Source organism: Cervus elaphus, chromosome X (assembly GCF_910594005.1).
Source record: "Cervus elaphus chromosome X, mCerEla1.1, whole genome shotgun sequence".
Taxonomy (NCBI): domain Eukaryota; kingdom Metazoa; phylum Chordata; class Mammalia; order Artiodactyla; family Cervidae; genus Cervus; species Cervus elaphus.
The window spans coordinates 74,121,676-74,140,792 of record NC_057848.1 but is presented as its reverse complement, the minus strand read 5'-3'; the positions used below and the strand labels follow the sequence as shown (position 1 = coordinate 74,140,792).

Below are 19,117 nucleotides of genomic sequence, written 5' to 3'. Positions count from 1 at the left end.
GTAGGTCTGTCTGACTTCCTCACATGCGGGTCTCAGAGGGACTGGAGGCCTTGGGAAAGCGGCGGGGTGTCAAAATGGCAGAGGCGACAAACGCGAGTCCTGCCTGGAGTCCAGGCTCCATGCGAGGAAGAATTGAGGCGGTTCGACGCCAAGCTGGAGGGATCTTGGCCCTTGCAAGAGGGTCTTGGAGGGCCCAGAGTGGGGTGAGCAGGGTGAGCAGTTTCTTGACCGCTGGCTTAGGGAACTCGGGAGGTGAGGTTTTACGGGCAGAGGTGGAGGCTTCAGGTTGGCAGAGGCTGGACTCCCCAACCCCAAGGTTGGACTGAGCAAACCCCCGCCCCTGTGGCGAGTGCTTGGAGGCCAGGCAGGACGTGAGGAGGAGCTGAGGACCGAGCATCTCCCCAGCCTAGGACCCGCGCCAGGCCCTGGACAGGTGCGGCCGCATGTGGGGCCCCTCAGTGCTTTCTGTTCAGGCTTGTGTCTTGTTTTGAGTTTCCTTCTACTCCTCCAAAGGGGACCGTCCAGGTCATGCCAGGGGAAAGGTGAGCATTACAAGGTACCCACAACACAACTGGGTGTAATCCGAGTGTGCGTCCCCACCTAGCAGCACAGAAGGCCCAGGGCTGTGCCACAGTATAGCCCTTAGATGTCACCTCCATTTCTCTCACAGGAGCTCCAGGAACCGGGAGGCGAAGGCAGAGGTCTGAAGCCTGTGTCCTGAGTTCAGACAGGCAGTATCAGGAGTCAAGGTGAGAGGGTGACCTGAAGTGAACCAGAGGCTCCCTATCCCAGAACATAGCGGGGGCCCAGAAGGCCCCAATTCCTCACACTGTTTTGGACCCGGAAATCTCAGGCTGTACTGACCACACCCTGGGGAGCCACCTTCCTTCCTCCTTCGGGTAGCCAGGGGACTGGCCTCCCAGGAGGAGCTCTCCTGTGAGGTCGGAGAGAACCCCTCAAGGGGAGAGCTGTAAGTGGCCTGTGTCGTACCATCCAGGATGCATTTCTTAGCCCAGGTTGCTCACACCTCCTCTCTCCCAGAGGCCCTTGGTCCCCATCTGTACCTCTGCCTCACTTCCGTGTCTTGTTTCACCTCAGGCATTGTGCTCGTGGTTGAGATGAGTGAGCTCAGCAAACCCGAGGAAGACCTTCAGGACCCAGGCGAGGCCCAGGGCCCTATCGAGGTGCCGCTCTTGGAGGCTGAGGTGGGGGAGTCCGCATCCCACTTGGCCTCCTACTACCCAGCATCCGCCTCTGCTCCTATGGAGGCCTTGCCCCAGGAAATTCTGGATAGGATGATAGGTAAACTGATGAAGTTCCTGCTCCTCAAGTATCGAGCCAAGGAGCTGACCTCCCAGGCGGAAATGCTGAATAAGGTCCTCAGGGATAACCAGGAGCACTTCCCGGTGGTCTTCAGGGAAGTCTCAGTGTGCCTGCAGCTGGTCTTTGGCGTGGACGTGAAAGAGGTGGACCCAGCGGAGCACATCTACATCTTGGTCCCCATCCTGGGCCTCACTTGCGATGAGATGCTGAGCGATGGGGTGGGCCTGCCCAAGGCCGGCTTCCTGGTGCTGGTCCTCAGCATGATCATGCGGTTTGGAGACCCGGCCCCTGAGGAGGCGGTCTGGGGAGCACTCAGAAGGATGGGGGTGTATGTTGGGAGTGAGCAGTGTGTCTTTGGGGAGCTCAGGGAGCTTCTGACCCAAGTGTGGGTGCGGGAAGGATACCTGCGGTACCAGCAGGTGCCTGACAGCCACCTTGTTTGCTATGAGTTCCTGTGGGGTCCCCGGGCCTATGTGGAGACCAGCAAGTGGCAAGTCATGGCATTTATGCGCAGGGTCAACCAAAGGGCTTTGAGGACCTTCCCATTCCTGTCTGCATAAGATGCGAGGGAAGAGGAATAGGGGGCCTGAGACAGAGCAGCAGCCAGGTTGTTCCTTCTCTCTGTGGTTAAAGAGGGGGTAGTCAGCTTTCTAAACTGTGAGGGCCCGGGCTAGTTGGGGGAACCAGTTTGTAGCATCTTTTGGTTCCTGTTCTCTATGATGACGAGGGGATTCATCTCTGTTTTCTTTAGAAACTTTTCAAAGTTTGGTTTCAGAGTAGGCTAAAGAAACTTCAATATCTTAGCTTTGTGAATGATATTGATCCGAGTGTATCTGATGTTACACAGTTCAAAAACAAGAGTTTTTGTAAGAGAGATGGGAAAGTCTTCCATTTTGTTTTGTGGTCCTGAACAGAATGCAATGGAATCGAAATTAGAAATGTTTTGAAAATGTGAACTTCTGTAGCAATAGTATTGTATGGAGAAGAGTTAGATAATAAAAGTAATCATAGTCAATTCATGCTTATGGCCTTCTTGTCTGTCATTCACAATAACTAAATGATCTCAGTTAATTGAATTTTCCTGGGTTATTAAAGAAAGTAGCAGACAATCTGAGAGCCCTGCTCATTGGCTCAGTTATTCCAAAGACGTGTACAGATTCTCTGCTCCGTGAAAGGCCATGTTAACAGTGGGGACACTAGGAGTAGCAGGACACCCCCACACTTACAGCAATGGTCGAGGAGCCACAGTCACATGAGGTCTGTCTTGGGGGTGAGGGGAATCTCTGAAACGCATCATTGCTGTGAGGTGTCCTTTTGCTTCTTGGATAAACCCCAGAGAGATCTCTTTCTAGGGCAGGCAGGAAGGGGTCCAGGCTCTTGCCCCATAGCTGTTGACCACAGGGATGAAATAGGTGTGTTCTGTCCACCATCTGCTAGGAATCCTAGAGAAATGTGAATCTTGCTCTTTGATATATGCCCAGTAATCCCTGTACTAGCCCTCCTGTCTCTGCCTTGGGAAGCTGATTAACAAGTACATTGAAATAACAGTTTCTTTGGTCATCTGGACTTTATGATTTTCACTTGTGCGCATGCTCTAGATTTCATTTGGATGAAATGAGTGAAGAGAAGCTGCAAAAGTGGACAGGACCTGCTGTGTGACTAGAATCCTGGGATCTTTGAGTGAGCTGTGCCCAGCTGGAGACACTGCTCTCCACCCCGAAACACACACAGACACTGAAATTGATATACATTCTCCAGGAGGAAAACACAGAACGGCAATTCTGAGTGGTTTTCTATTCCATTTCTAATTAAGCTGCCAATTCTCTGAGGTGTCCTGAAAACCAAACAGTTTCCAGAGGGGAGAGGGACAGAGTCTGAGATCCGAAGAGCATGAGAAACAAGTACTAGCCAGTAAAGATGCAACATCTGCAAGCATCCCTGGGTTCGGGTGGGTTCAGAAGTGTGGAGGCAGCAGAGACCCAGGTTAAGGCTGTGCCTGGCAGCAAAAGGCAGGAGCGACTTCCGGGCCTAAGGAGGTGGTGAGGTCACTGCAGTGGGGGTGTGGATGGGTGCAGGGGGCTAAAGGGGCAGCTATCCATGCTGAGTGCCAGAGAAAAAGGGGAACAGGTGATGTGATTCTGGTCACATATATGGCAGCTGCCAGATAGTCAGTGGATGCTTGGAAAAGCCCCGTGGCCTCAGTTCTTCTGTGAAGCCAGCCGGTTTGAGGAGCCCACGTGTTGGGCTGCACTATTCGCCTGAGGGATGGGATGCAGCTGCCAGGGCCTGGCGGTCATGGCCTCTGTGATGTTGGGACAGGAATCTGTCACAGTGTTGCCCCAAGAGTGTCCTCCACTCTCCACTGTAGGAAGGGGTCGGCTACTTTGTGGTCCAGGGCTTGTCTGAGAATGTGCACCTCAATAGGATGTGGGATACCTAATCAGCCAAATAGGATGTTTCACAAATAAAACTAAGAAACTTTGCTACTTAGACCATAGTGGACCATAATGTTAGTAGCTCAGTCGTGTCGGACTGTTTGCCACTCCATGGACTGTAGTCTTCCGATCCCCTCTGTCCATGGAATTCTCCAGGCAAGAATACTGGAGTGGGTTGCCATGCCCTTCTTCAGGTGATCTCCCTGACCCATGAATCGATCCCATGTCTCCCACAGTGTAAGCGGAATCTTCATCATTTGAGCTCCTGGGCAAGCCCCATTTCCATAGAAAACCTGTTAAATTTGGGTATGAAGGAGTGTTCCAACAGGACCCAAGCTGCTCCAGGAAATAGAAGCAAGAGCCACTCTTTGCCTCTGCCCTAGCTGGTCTTCCATCCAAAACAGTACTTTCCTTTCTTGCAGCCCCAACTAAGGTCAAGTCCTTGATTACAATGGCCAATTACAATCAAGATAATAGAAAGCTATTTAAGACCGTGGGTTCTGGATCTCCGGGACCAGGAAAGAAAGGGTAGTTCCATGCATTTCTTGGGCACCACTTCAAGGGATTGCGACCAAAGTTCTGCAGGATTCCTAGCAGATGTGGGGTAGAAAACACCTCCTTTGCCCCTGTGATCAACAGCAATGCGACAAGAGTCAGGACCCCTTCCTTCCTGCCCCAGAAAGAGATCTGTCTGGGCTTTGTCCGAGATGCAAAAGGCCACCTTACAGCCATGATCCATTTCAGAATTTGCCATCTCCGCGAAGAAACACTGTCTGCAAGTCTGAGGGCTGCTACCAGCCTGCCTCACCTCGACCACCTCCCACAGAAGGAACCCAGGGTCCTAAAGCCCCAAACCACCTTGGCTCAGGCACTGAAACTCGAGTGCTCCTCCTGGAGCTCCACCGCCCTACCTCGTGTTGCCTTGTTCAGTGCGACTAGGGGAGGTCTCTCCACCTTCCTTGTGTGACTGCGGCTCCTAGAACTTTGCTCTAGGTGCGGGGGTGTCCTGCTTCTCCTAGTGTCCCCACTCCTAACACCGCCTTTCCTGGAGAAGATACTCTGTAAAGGTCTTCAGAATATATGAGCTAGTGAACAGGGGCCTCAGATTTATTGCCAGCTGCTTCCTTAAATAACCCAGACAAACCCAAATAAAGATAATTTAGTTTTTGAGAATGACACACAAGAAGGACAGATGGATGAATTCATTGCAATTACTTTTATCGCATAATTCTTGCCGCATCAATATTAGTGCTTCCCTGGTGGCTCAGACGGTAAAGTGTCTGTCTACATTGGGAGACCTGTGTTCCATCCCTGGGTCATGATGATCCCCTGGAGAAAGAAATGACAGCCCACCCAAGTACTCTTGCCTGGAAAATCCCATGGACTGAGGAGCCTTGTTGGCCACAGTCCATGGGGTCGCGAAGAGTCGGACAGGACTGAGCGACTCCACCACTCCACCACAAGCTCACATTTCCGAAACGGATCTAATTCCATTTCCACTGTGTCCCATTCAGGGTCACAAAACAAAATGGAAGAGTTTCCAATCTCTCACAAAACAGCAAAACTCTTGTTCTTGAACTGTGTAAGCACAAACACATATTGATCAACCTCATTCTCCAAGCTAAGACACTGAACTTTATTTAGCCTTTTGCAAAAACAGTCAAAGCTTGAAGATTTTCTAAGGAAAACAGATGAATCTCCATGTCATTGTAGAGAACAGGAGCCCACAGATGCTGTGCACTGGTTCCCCCAACTGGCCCGGGCCCTCACTTCTGAGAAGGTGACTACTCCCTCTTCAATCACAGAGGGAAGGATTACCCTGGCTGCTGCTCTGGCTCAGGCCCCCTATTCCTCCTCCCTCACAGCCTCAGCAGACAGGAGTGGGGAGGCCCTCAAAGCCCTCTGTTAGACCCTGAGCACAGACACCGTGACTTGCCACTTGCTGGTCTCCACATAGGCCAGGGCGCCCCACAGGAACTCATAGCGAGCAGGGTGGCTGTCAGGCACCTGCTGGTATTCCAGGTATCCCTCCCGCAGCCACACTTGGGTCAGCAGCTCCCTGAGCTCCCCAAAGAGACAGGGCTCACTCCCAACACACACCCCCGTCCTGCTGAGTACTCCCAAGCTTCCTCAGGGGTCAGGTCTTCACTCTGCATGATCAGGTTGAGGAGCAGCACCAGGATGCCAGCCTTGGGCAGGGTCTGCCCACTGCTCAGCATCACATTGCAGGTGAGGCCCAGGGTAGGGACCATGATGTAGATGTGCTCCCTGGGGTCCAACTGCTTTACCTCCAGGCCAACGACAACCTGTAGGCACTCTGCAGCTTGACTGAAGACCACTAGGACATGCTCCTGGTTATTCCTGAGGACCTTCTTCAGCATTTCCGCCTGGGATGTCAGATGTTTGGCCAGATACTACAGGAGCAAGAACTTCATCAAGTTAGCCACTATCTCATTCAGAGCTTCATGGGGCAAGGCCTCCACAAGGGTGGAGCAGGAGACTGTGGGGGAGGAGGCTGAGGGTGATACAGCCTCCCCCGCTCAGCCCCAGAGAGCTGCACTTCCACAGGACCCTGGCCTCACCTGGGTCCTGAAGGTCTTCCTCGAGCTTGCTCAGCTCAGTCATCTTGACCATGAGCGTGATGCCTGGGATCAAACTACAGAGTGAGGCAGGAGTGAGGCATGGGGGCAAATGGGACAGATGAGGACCATGGGCCTGGATGGTGGATAGACGGGCTGTGAATGGCCTCACCTGAGAACCGCACCCTGGTTGGCCACAGGCCACTTGCAGGTCTCCTCTTGAAAAGTGCTCTCAGACCACACAGGGACATGCCTCTGGAGTGGCCAGTCCCCTGGCTACCTGAAGAAGGAAGTGAGGTGGCTCCCCAGGGTGTGGTCAGCACAGCCCGAGATTTCTGGGACTGACAAGGTAAGGGGATTAGGCTCTTGTGGGGTCCCCTCTGTTCTGGGATGGGCAGCACTTGGTGTCCACTCAGGGCACCCTCATCACCTTGACTCCTGGAATTGCCTGGACCTCCTCTGTTCACTGACCTCAGGACACGGGCCTCAGATGTCTGCCTTCGCCTACTGCTTCCTACAGCTCCTGTGAGAAATGGAGGGGCACGTCAGTGGTATCCCGTGGCACAGCCCTTAGCATTCTCTGACAGTACAAGGGGTGCACACTGTGAGGGTCCCTCAGTTGTGTGGTGAGAGGTCCCTTCAGAGCTCCCCTTTAGTGCTTACATTTCCCCTGGCACAACCTGGTCCCTCCCCTCTGGGGGCCTGGAGGGAAACGCAGAACAAGACCCGAGACTGGAAAGAAAGCGCTGAGGGGCCCCACATGCGGCCGCACCTGCCCAAGGTCTCCTGTGGGGCCTAGGCCAGGGAGGTGTTCGGTCCTCAGCTCCTCCTCATGTCCTGCCTTCCCTCCCAGCACTGACCACAGGGGCGGGGGTCTGCTCAGTCCTCCATTGCGGTTGAGGAGTCCAGCCTCTGCCAACCGGAAGCCTTCGGCTGTTCCTGAAATACCTCACCTCGCGAGGTCCCTAAGCCAGAGTTCAAGAAACTGCTCACCCCACTCTGCACCCTCCAAGACCCCCTTGCAAGGGCCAAGATCCCTCCCTGTTGGGGTCTAACTGCCTTAGTCCTGCCTTGCATGGGGTCTAGACTCCACACAAGACCTGCAAGTGTCCCATCCGCCATTTGGAGTTTCCCCTGCTTTCAAGAGGTCCCCAGTCTCTCTGCCAGGGTTATCAGGCAATGCGGCACGAGGTTACCCTGCCCAGGGACTACCAGGGTTCCCTCTGTTCTGAGATCTGGCTATTCTCAGTCCTCCCTCAGGGTCCTCACCTTGATTTCCAGGAGGACCTAGTCTCTGTCCTCTCCCCACCATAGTCCCTGCTCCTCACACCAAGTCCCCAGCCTCACAGAGCTGGATGTCAGGAACTCAGGACAGACCTAGTGTGTTCTTCTCACCCCGAGGGCTCCCAGGGCCGATGGCAGCGGCAGGGATCTGTGGGGTTCCATCCCTCTTATCTTGGAATCCCTAGAGTTTTCACTTGGGGTCCCTTCAGCCTTCCCTCAGAGACCTCAACTTATCTCCAGGTACGACTTCAGATTCTCTCCTTTCCCCTACTAACGCCCCAAACCTCATACCAGGAGCCCAGTCTTTCTGATATGCGGATGTCACTAAGTCATCTCTCTATACTAGGACACCAGGCTGAAATCTGGATATTAGGAAGTCAGCCCCCTATCCCAGGTCCCCAGTCTCTCTGAGACCCAGTCAGGAAATCCAGCATACGTTCATCCACCCAATGTCCTCCCAGAGCCCACTCTGCTCTGGGGTCCAGGGTCCCCTCTGTCCTTCCTCAGTGTCCTCACCTTGACTCTCAAAAGAAAGAAGAACTTTCTCACTGCCCATCTGACGCCCTGACGCTTCTAACAATTGCCTAATGTTTCTGAGATACAGATGCGGAAGTCAGAAGAGGCTGCCAAGCGCTCATCCCACCACCAGGGTGGCCCAGGGCTGACAGTAGGGTCAGGAATCTGTGGGGTTCCTTAATGCTTCCTAAGGAATCTCATCTAGAGCCCTGGCATTCTGGGGATGCCCCTTGTGTTGACCAGAGGCGGGACCCTCACATCAAGTCTCAGGGCTCACAGAGGGTGGATGAGCACATGCTGCATTTCCTGACATCTGGGTCTCAGAGAAACTGGGGACCTGGGAAAGGGGGTGTAGCCTCAGGTGAGCAGAGGGAAGATCCCCAGCTCCTCCAGGGTTTCAATTTGAGGACACTGACGGACGACTGAGTGGACCCTGGACCCAAATCAGAGGAGACCTCAGAAAAGCCTGGAGCTGCTGTTGGTCCTTGGCCGAACTGGGATACGATGAGCCCGAAGTGCATGGTCTCACTTCCTGACATCCGGGTCTCTGAGTGGGGACGTCACATATGGGGCGGGGCCTTGGGGGCCCGATTCCCAGGTCCTGCAGGGTTGAAGACCTTGAGGACCCTGAAGAGGGACTAGAGGACCCTGAACCCGTAATCAGAGGGGACCTCAGAGAAGCGAATCTCTGTTGGCAGTCCAGGGCAACCGTGGGGGCAGGATGAGTGCCACAGGCATGAGCTGTCTTCCTGACATCCGGGTCTTCAAGAGACTGGGGTCCTGCTATAAGGGGCGGGGCTTCAGTTGCGGAGAGGCGAGAATCCAGGTCGTGCGCGGAGGCAAGGTGAGGTTCCTGAAGGAGGACTGCGGGCACCCTGAGTGAGGACTGATGGAACCCCACAGATCCCCATCCCTGTAGTCGTCCCTGGGAGCCCTTGGGGTGAGAAGAGCACAGTAGGTCTGTCTGACTTCCTCACATGCGGGTCTCAGAGGGACTGGAGGCCTTGGGAAAGCGGCGGGGTGTCAAAATGGCAGAGGCGACAAACGCGAGTCCTGCCTGGAGTCCAGGCTCCATGCGAGGAAGGATTGAGGCGGTTCGACGCCAAGCTGGAGGGATCTTGGCCCTTGCAAGAGGGTCTTGGAGGGCCCAGAGTGGGGTGAGCAGGGTGAGCAGTTTCTTGACCGCTGGCTTAGGGAACTCGGGAGGTGAGGTTTTACGGGCAGAGGTGGAGGCTTCAGGTTGGCAGAGGCTGGACTCCCCAACCCCAAGGTTGGACTGAGCAAACCCCCGCCCCTGTGGCAAGTGCTTGGAGGCCAGGCAGGACGTGAGGAGGAGCTGAGGACCGAGCATCTCCCCAGCCTAGGACCCGCGCCAGGCCCTGGACAGGTGCGGCCGCATGTGGGGCCCCTCAGTGCTTTCTGTTCAGGCTTGTGTCTTGTTTTGAGTTTCCTTCTACTCCTCCAAAGGGGACCGTCCAGGTCATGCCAGGGGAAAGGTGAGCATTACAAGGTACCCACAACACAACTGGGTGTAATCCGAGTGTCCGTCCCCACCTAGCAGCACAGAAGGCCCAGGGCTGTGCCACAGTATAGCCCTTAGATGTCACCTCCATGTCTCTCACAGGAGCTCCAGGAACCGGGAGGCGAAGGCAGAGGTCTGAAGCCTGTGTCCTGAGTTCAGACAGGCAGTATCAGGAGTCAAGGTGAGAGGGTGACCTGAAGTGAACCAGAGGCTCCCTATCCCAGAACATAGGGGGGGCCCAGAAGGCCCCAATTCCTCACACTGTTTTGGACCCGGAAATCTCAGGCTGTACTGACCACACCCTGGGGAGCCACCTTCCTTCCTCCTTCGGGTAGCCAGGGGACTGGCCTCCCAGGAGGAGCTCTCCTGTGAGGTCGGAGAGAACCCCTCAAGGGGAGAGCTGTAAGTGGCCTGTGTCGTACCATCCAGGATGCATTTCTTAGCCCAGGTTGCTCACACCTCCTCTCTCCCAGAGGCCCTTGGTCCCCATCTGTACCTCTGCCTCAGTTCCGTGTCTTGTTTCACCTCAGGCATTGTGCTCGTGGTTGAGATGAGTGAGCTCAGCAAACCCGAGGAAGACCTTCAGGACCCAGGCGAGGCCCAGGGCCCTATCGAGGTGCCGCTCTTGGAGGCTGAGGTGGGGGAGTCCGCATCCCACTTGGCCTCCTACTACCCAGCATCCTCCTCTGCTCCTATGGAGGCCTTGCCCCAGGAAATTCTGGATAGGATGATAGGTAAACTGATGAAGTTCCTGCTCCTCAAGTATCGAGCCAAGGAGCTGACCTCCCAGGCGGAAATGCTGAATAAGGTCCTCAGGGATAACCAGGAGCACTTCCCGGTGGTCTTCAGGGAAGTCTCAGTGTGCCTGCAGCTGGTCTTTGGCGTGGACGTGAAAGAGGTGGACCCAGCGGAGCACATCTACATCTTGGTCCCCATCCTGGGCCTCACTTGCGATGAGATGCTGAGCGATGGGGTGGGCCTGCCCAAGGCCGGCTTCCTGGTGCTGGTCCTCAGCATGATCATGCGGTTTGGAGACCCGGCCCCTGAGGAGGCGGTCTGGGGAGCACTCAGAAGGATGGGGGTGTATGTTGGGAGTGAGCAGTGTGTCTTTGGGGAGCTCAGGGAGCTTCTGACCCAAGTGTGGGTGCGGGAAGGATACCTGCGGTACCAGCAGGTGCCTGACAGCCACCCTGTTTGCTATGAGTTCCTGTGGGGTCCCCGGGCCTATGTGGAGACCAGCAAGTGGCAAGTCATGGCATTTATGCGCAGGGTCAACCAAAGGGCTTTGAGGACCTTCCCATTCCTGTCTGCATAAGATGCGAGGGAAGAGGGATAGGGGGCCTGAGACAGAGCAGCAGCCAGGTTGTTCCTTCTCTCTGTGGTTAAAGAGGGGGTAGTCAGCTTTCTAAACTGTGAGGGCCCGGGCTAGTTGGGGGAACCAGTTTGTAGCATCTTTTGGTTCCTGTTCTCTATGATGACGAGGGGATTCATCTCTGTTTTCTTTAGAAACTTTTCAAAGTTTGGTTTCAGAGTAGGCTAAAGAAACTTCAATATCTTAGCTTTGTGAATGAGATTGATCCGAGTGTATCTGATGTTACACAGTTCAAAAACAAGAGTTTTTGTAAGAGAGATGGGAAAGTCTTCCATTTTGTTTTGTGGTCCTGAACAGAATGCAATGGAATCGAAATTAGAAATGTTTTGAAAATGTGAACTTCTGTAGCAATAGTATTGTATGGAGAAGAGTTAGATAATAAAAGTAATCATAGTCAATTCATGCTTATGGCCTTCTTGTCTGTCATTCACAATAACTAAATGATCTCAGTTAATTGAATTTTCCTGGGTTATTAAAGAAAGTAGCAGACAATCTGAGAGCCCTGCTCATTGGCTCAGTTATTCCAAAGACGTGTACAGATTCTCTGCTCCGTGAAAGGCCATGTTAACAGTGGGGACACTAGGAGTAGCAGGACACCCCCACACTTACAGCAATGGTCGAGGAGCCACAGTCACATGAGGTCTGTCTTGGGGGTGAGGGGAATCTCTGAAACGCATCATTGCTGTGAGGTGTCCTTTTGCTTCTTGGATAAACCCCAGAGAGATCTCTTTCTAGGGCAGGCAGGGAGGGGTCCAGGCTCTTGCCCCATAGCTGTTGACCACAGGGATGAAATAGGTGTGTTCTGTCCACCATCTGCTAGGAATCCTAGAGAAATGTGAATCTTGCTCTTTGATATATGCCCAGTAATCCCTGTACTAGCCCTCCTGTCTCTGCCTTGGGAAGCTGATTAACAAGTACATTGAAATAACAGTTTCTTTGGTCATCTGGACTTTATGATTTTCACTTGTGCGCATGCTCTAGATTTCATTTGGATGAAATGAGTGAAGAGAAGCTGCAAAAGTGGACAGGACCTGCTGTGTGACTAGAATCCTGGGATCTTTGAGTGAGCTGTGCCCAGCTGGAGACACTGCTCTCCACCCCGAAACACACACAGACACTGAAATTGATATACATTCTCCAGGAGGAAAACACAGAACAGCAATTCTGAGTGGTTTTCTATTCCATTTCTAATTAAGCTGCCAATTCTCTGAGGTGTCCTGAAAACCAAACAGTTTCCAGAGGGGAGAGGGACAGAGTCTGAGATCCGAAGAGCATAAGAAACAAGTACTAGCCAGTAAAGATGCAACATCTGCCAGCATCCCTGGGTTCGGGTGGGTTCAGAAGTGTGGAGGCAGCAGAGACCCAGGTTAAGGCTGTGCCTGGCAGCAAAAGGCAGGAGCGACTTCCGGGCCTAAGGAGGTGGTGAGGTCACTGCAGTGGGGGTGTGGATGGGTGCAGGGGGCTAAAGGGGCAGCTATCCATGCTGAGTGCCAGAGAAAAAGGGGAACAGGTGATGTGATTCTGGTCACATATATGGCAGCTGCCAGATAGTCAGTGGATGCTTGGAAAAGCCCCGTGGCCTCAGTTCTTCTCCTGTGAAGCCAGCCGGTTTGAGGAGCCCACGTGTTGGGCTGCACTATTCGCCTGAGGGATGGGATGCAGCTGCCAGGGCCTGGCGGTCATGGCCTCTGTGATGTCGGGACAGGAATCTGTCACAGTGTTGCCCCAAGAGTGTCCTCCACTCTCCACTGTAGGAAGGGGTCGGCTACTTTGTGGTCCAGGGCTTGTCTGAGAATGTGCACCTCAATAGGATGTGGGATACCTAATCAGCCAAATAGGATGTTTCACAAATAAAACTAAGAAACTTTGCTACTTAGACCATAGTGGACCATAATGTTAGTAGCTCAGTCGTGTCGGACTGTTTGCCACTCCATGGACTGTAGTCTTCCGATCCCCTCTGTCCATGGAATTCTCCAGGCAAGAATACTGGAGTGGGTTGCCATGCCCTTCTTCAGGTGATCTCCCTGACCCATGAATCGATCCCATGTCTCCCACAGTGTAAGCGGAATCTTCATCATTTGAGCTCCTGGGCAAGCCCCATTTCCATAGAAAACCTGTTAAATTTGGGTATGAAGGAGTGTTCCAACAGGACCCAAGCTGCTCCAGGAAATAGAAGCAAGAGCCACTCTTTGCCTCTGCCCTAGCTGGTCTTCCATCCAAAACAGTACTTTCCTTTCTTGCAGCCCCAACTAAGGTCAAGTCCTTGATTACAATGGCCAATTACAATCAAGATAATAGAAAGCTATTTAAGACCATGGGTTCTGGATCTCCGGGACCAGGAAAGAAAGGGTAGTTCCATGCATTTCTTGGGCACCACTTCAAGGGATTGCGACCAAAGTTCTGCAGGATTCCTAGCAGATGTGGGGTAGAAAACACCTCCTTTGCCCCTGTGATCAACAGCAATGCGACAAGAGTCAGGACCCCTTCCTTCCTGCCCCAGAAAGAGATCTGTCTGGGCTTTGTCCGAGATGCAAAAGGCCACCTTACAGCCATGATCCATTTCAGAATTTGCCATCTCCGCGAAGAAACACTGTCTGCAAGTCTGAGGGCTGCTACCAGCCTGCCTCACCTCGACCACCTCCCACAGAAGGAACCCAGGGTCCTAAAGCCCCAAACCACCTTGGCTCAGGCACTGAAACTCGAGTGCTCCTCCTGGAGCTCCACCGCCCTACCTCGTGTTGCCTTGTTCAGTGCGACTAGGGGAGGTCTCTCCACCTTCCTTGTGTGACTGCGGCTCCTAGAACTTTGCTCTAGGTGCGGGGGTGTCCTGCTTCTCCTAGTGTCCCCACTCCTAACACCGCCTTTCCTGGAGAAGATACTCTGTAAAGGTCTTCAGAATATATGAGCTAGTGAACAGGGGCCTCAGATTTGTTGCCAGCTGCTTCCTTAAATAACCCAGACAAACCCAAATAAAGATAATTTAGTTTTTGAGAATGACACACAAGAAGGACAGATGGATGAATTCATTGCAATTACTTTTATCGCATAATTCTTGCCGCATCAATATTAGTGCTTCCCTGGTGGCTCAGACGGTAAAGTGTCTGTCTACATTGGGAGACCCGTGTTCCATCCCTGGGTCATGATGATCCCCTGGAGAAAGAAATGACAGCCCACCCAAGTACTCTTGCCTGGAAAATCCCATGGACTGAGGAGCCTTGTTGGCCACAGTCCATGGGGTCGCGAAGAGTCGGACAGGACTGAGCGACTCCACCACTCCACCACAAGCTCACATTTCCGAAACGGATCTAATTCCATTTCCACTGTGTCCCATTCAGGGTCACAAAACAAAATGGAAGAGTTTCCAATCTCTCACAAAACAGCAAAACTCTTGTTCTTGAACTGTGTAAGCACAAACACATATTGATCAACCTCATTCTCCAAGCTAAGACACTGAACTTTATTTAGCCTTTTGCAAAAACAGTCAAAGCTTGAAGATTTTCTAAGGAAAACAGATGAATCTCCATGTCATTGTAGAGAACAGGAGCCCACAGATGCTGTGCACTGGTTCCCCCAACTGGCCCGGGCCCTCACTTCTGAGAAGGTGACTACTCCCTCTTCAATCACAGAGGGAAGGATTACCCTGGCTGCTGCTCTGGCTCAGGCCCCCTATTCCTCCTCCCTCGCAGCCTCTGCAGACAGGAGTGGGGAGGCCCTCAAAGCCCTCTGTTAGACCCTGAGCACAGACACTGTGACTTGCCACTTGCTGGTCTCCACATAGGCCAGGGCGCCCCACAGGAACTCATAGCGAGCAGGGTGGCTGTCAGGCACCTGCTGGTATTCCAGGTATCCCTCCCGCAGCCACACTTGGGTCAGCAGCTCCCTGAGCTCCCCAAAGAGACAGGGCTCACTCCCAACACACACCCCCGTCCTGCTGAGTACTCCCAAGACTGCTTCCTCAGGGGTCAGGTCTTCACTCTGCATGATCAGGTTGAGGACCAGCACCAGGATGCCAGCCATGGGCAGGGTCTGCCCACTGCTCAGCATCACATTGCAGGTGAGGCCCAGGGTAGGGACCATGATGTAGATGTGCTCCCTGGGGTCCAACTGCTTTACCTCCAGGCCAACGACAACCTGTAGGCACTCTGCAGCTTGACTGAAGACCACTAGGACATGCTCCTGGTTATTCCTGAGGACCTTCTTCAGCATTTCCGCCTGGGATGTCAGATGTTTGGCCAGATACTACAGGAGCAAGAACTTCATCAAGTTAGCCACTATCTCATTCAGAGCTTCATGGGGCAAGGCCTCCACAAGGGTGGAGCAGGAGACTGTGGGGGAGGAGGCTGAGGGTGATACAGCCTCCCCCGCTCAGCCCCAGAGAGCTGCACTTCCACAGGACCCTGGCCTCACCTGGGTCCTGAAGGTCTTCCTCGAGCTTGCTCAGCTCAGTCATCTTGACCATGAGCGTGATGCCTGGGATCAAACTACAGAGTGAGGCAGGAGTGAGGCATGGGGGCAAATGGGACAGATGAGGACCATGGGCCTGGATGGTGGATAGACGGGCTGTGAATGGCCCCACCTGAGAACCGCACCCTGGTTGGCCACAGGCCACTTGCAGGTCTCCTCTTGAAAAGTGCTCTCAGACCACACAGGGACATGCCTCTGGAGTGGCCAGTCCCCTGGCTACCTGAAGAAGGAAGTGAGGTGGCTCCCCAGGGTGTGGTCAGCACAGCCCGAGATTTCTGGGACTGACAAGGTAAGGGGATTAGGCTCTTGTGGGGTCCCCTCTGTTCTGGGATGGGCAGCACTTGGTGTCCACTCAGGGCACCCTCATCACCTTGACTCCTGGAATTGCCTGGACCTCCTCTGTTCACTGACCTCAGGACACGGGCCTCAGATGTCTGCCTTCGCCTACTGCTTCCTACAGCTCCTGTGAGAAATGGAGGGGCACGTCAGTGGTATCCCGTGGCACAGCCCTTAGCATTCTCTGACAGTACAAGGGGTGCACACTGTGAGGGTCCCTCAGTTGTGTGGTGAGAGGTCCCTTCAGAGCTCCCCTTTAGTGCTTACATTTCCCCTGGCACAACCTGGTCCCTCCCCTCTGGGGGCCTGGAGGGAAACGCAGAACAAGACCCGAGACTGGAAAGAAAGCGCTGAGGGGCCCCACATGCGGCCGCACCTGCCCAAGGTCTCCTGTGGGGCCTAGGCCAGGGAGGTGTTCGGTCCTCAGCTCCTCCTCATGTCCTGCCTTCCCTCCCAGCACTGACCACAGGGGCGGGGGTCTGCTCAGTCCTCCATTGCGGTTGAGGAGTCCAGCCTCTGCCAACCGGAAGCCTTCGGCTGTTCCTGAAATACCTCACCTCGCGAGGTCCCTAAGCCAGAGTTCAAGAAACTGCTCACCCCACTCTGCACCCTCCAAGACCCCCTTGCAAGGGCCAAGATCCCTCCCTGTTGGGGTCTAACTGCCTTAGTCCTGCCTTGCATGGGGTCTAGACTCCACACAAGACCTGCAAGTGTCCCATCCGCCATTTGGAGTTTCCCCTGCTTTCAAGAGGTCCCCAGTCTCTCTGCCAGGGTTATCAGGCAATGCGGCACGAGGTTACCCTGCCCAGGGACTACCAGGGTTCCCTCTGTTCTGAGATCTGGCTATTCTCAGTCCTCCCTCAGGGTCCTCACCTTGATTTCCAGGAGGACCTAGTCTCTGTCCTCTCCCCACCATAGTCCCTGCTCCTCACACCAAGTCCCCAGCCTCACAGAGCTGGATGTCAGGAACTCAGGACAGACCTAGTGTGTTCTTCTCACCCCGAGGGCTCCCAGGGCCGATGGCAGCGGCAGGGATCTGTGGGGTTCCATCCCTCTTATCTTGGGATCCCTAGAGTTTTCACTTGGGGTCCCTTCAGCCTTCCCTCAGAGACCTCAACTTATCTCCAGGTACGACTTCAGATTCTCTCCTTTCCCCTACTAACGCCCCAAACCTCATACCAGGAGCCCAGTCTTTCTGATATGCGGATGTCACTAAGTCATCTCTCTATACTAGGACACCAGGCTGAAATCTGGATATTAGGAAGTCAGCCCCCTATCCCAGGTCCCCAGTCTCTCTGAGACCCAGTCAGGAAATCCAGCATACGTTCATCCACCCAATGTCCTCCCAGAGCCCACTCTGCTCTGGGGTCCAGGGTCCCCTCTGTCCTTCCTCAGTGTCCTCACCTTGACTCTCAAAAGAAAGAAGATCTTTCTCACTGCCCATCTGACGCCCTGACGCTTCTAACAATTGCCTAATGTTTCTGAGATACAGATGCGGAAGTCAGAAGAGGCTGCCAAGCGCTCATCCCACCACCAGGGTGGCCCAGGGCTGACAGTAGGGTCAGGAATCTGTGGGGTTCCTTAATCCTTCCTAAGGAATCTCATCTAGAGCCCTGGCATTCTGGGGATGCCCCTTGTGTTGACCAGAGGCGGGACCCTCACATCAAGTCTCAGGGCTCACAGAGGGTGGATGAGCACATGCTGCATTTCCTGACATCTGGGTCTCAGAGAAACTGGGGACCTGGGAAAGGGGGTGTAGCCTCAGGTGAGCAGAGGGAAGATCCCCAGCTCCTCCAGGGTTTCAATTTGAGGACACTGACGGACGATTGAGTGGACCCTGGACCCAAATCAGAGACCTCAGAAAAGCCTGGAGCTGCTGTTGGTCCTTGGCCGAACTGGGATACGATGAGCCCGAAGTGCATGGTCTCACTTCCTGACATCCGGGTCTCTGAGTGGGGACGTCACATATGGGGCGGGGCCTCGGGGGCCCGATTCCCAGGTCCTGCAGGGTTGAAGACCTTGAGGACCCTGAAGAGGGACTAGAGGACCCTGAACCCGTAATCAGAGGGGACCTCAGAGAAGCGAATCTCTGTTGGCAGTCCAGGGCAACCGTGGGGGCAGGATGAGTGCCACAGGCATGAGCTGTCTTCCTGACATCCGGGTCTTCAAGAGACTGGGGTCCTGCTATAAGGGGCGGGGCTTCAGTTGCGGAGAGGCGAGAATCCAGGTCGTGCGCGGAGGCAAGGTGAGGTTCCTGAAGGAGGACTGCGGGCACCCTGAGTGAGGACTGATGGAACCCCACAGATCCCCATCCCTGTAGTCGTCCCTGGGAGCCCTTGGGGTGAGAAGAGCACAGTAGGTCTGTCTGACTTCCTCACATGCGGGTCTCAGAGGGACTGGAGGCCTTGGGAAAGCGGCGGGGTGTCAAAATGGCAGAGGCGACAAACGCGAGTCCTGCCTGGAGTCCAGGCTCCATGCGAGGAAGGATTGAGGCGGTTCGACGCCAAGCTGGAGGGATCTTGGCCCTTGCAAGAGGGTCTTGGAGGGCCCAGAGTGGGGTGAGCAGGGTGAGCAGTTTCTTGACCGCTGGCTTAGGGAACTCGGGAGGTGAGGTTTTACGGGCAGAGGTGGAGGCTTCAGGTTGGCAGAGGCTGGACTCCCCAACCCCAAGGTTGGACTGAGCAAACCCCCGCCCCTGTGGCGAGTGCTTGGAGGCCAGGCAGGACGTGAGGAGGAGCTGAGGACCGAGCATCTCCCCAGCCTAGGACCCGCGCCAGGCCCTGGACAGGTGCGGCCGCATGTGGGGCCCCTCAGTGCTTTCTGTTCAGGCTTGTGTCTTGTTTTGAGTTTCCTTCTACTCCTCCAAAGGGGACCGTCCAGGTCATGCCAGGGGAAAGGTGAGCATTACAAGGTACCCACAACACAACTGGGTGTAATCCGAGTGTCCGTCCCCACCTAGCAGCACAGAAGGCCCAGGGCTGTGCCACAGTATAGCCCTTAGATGTCACCTCCATGTCTCTCACAGGAGCTCCAGGAACCGGGAGGCGAAGGCAGAGGTCTGAAGCCTGTGTCCTGAGTTCAGACAGGCAGTATCAGGAGTCAAGGTGAGAGGGTGACCTGAAGTGAACCAGAGGCTCCCTATCCCAGAACATAGCGGGGGCCCAGAAGGCCCCAATTCCTCACACTGTTTTGGACCCGGAAATCTCAGGCTGTACTGACCACACCCTGGGGAGCCACCTTCCTTCCTCCTTCGGGTAGCCAGGGGACTGGCCTCCCAGGAGGAGCT

At 54.4% G+C, this 19,117-nt stretch overlaps 2 protein-coding genes and 1 pseudogene across 2 annotated transcripts in view; all 3 read left to right on the top strand.

Moving 5' to 3' along the window:
- LOC122689847 (melanoma-associated antigen 10-like) overlaps positions 1 to 19,117 on the top strand; it is a 596,047-nt gene that overhangs the window by 221,364 nt on the left and 355,566 nt on the right. The window lies entirely within an intron of this gene.
- Positions 1 to 19,117, top strand: part of LOC122689845 — a 587,451-nt pseudogene that overhangs the window by 274,170 nt on the left and 294,164 nt on the right.
- LOC122689851 (melanoma-associated antigen 8-like) lies at positions 10,210 to 11,118 on the top strand. Its single transcript, XM_043896629.1, has one exon. It carries the CDS (start codon positions 10,210 to 10,212, stop codon positions 10,972 to 10,974), a length of 765 nt encoding a protein of 254 aa, XP_043752564.1. The 3' UTR covers positions 10,975 to 11,118.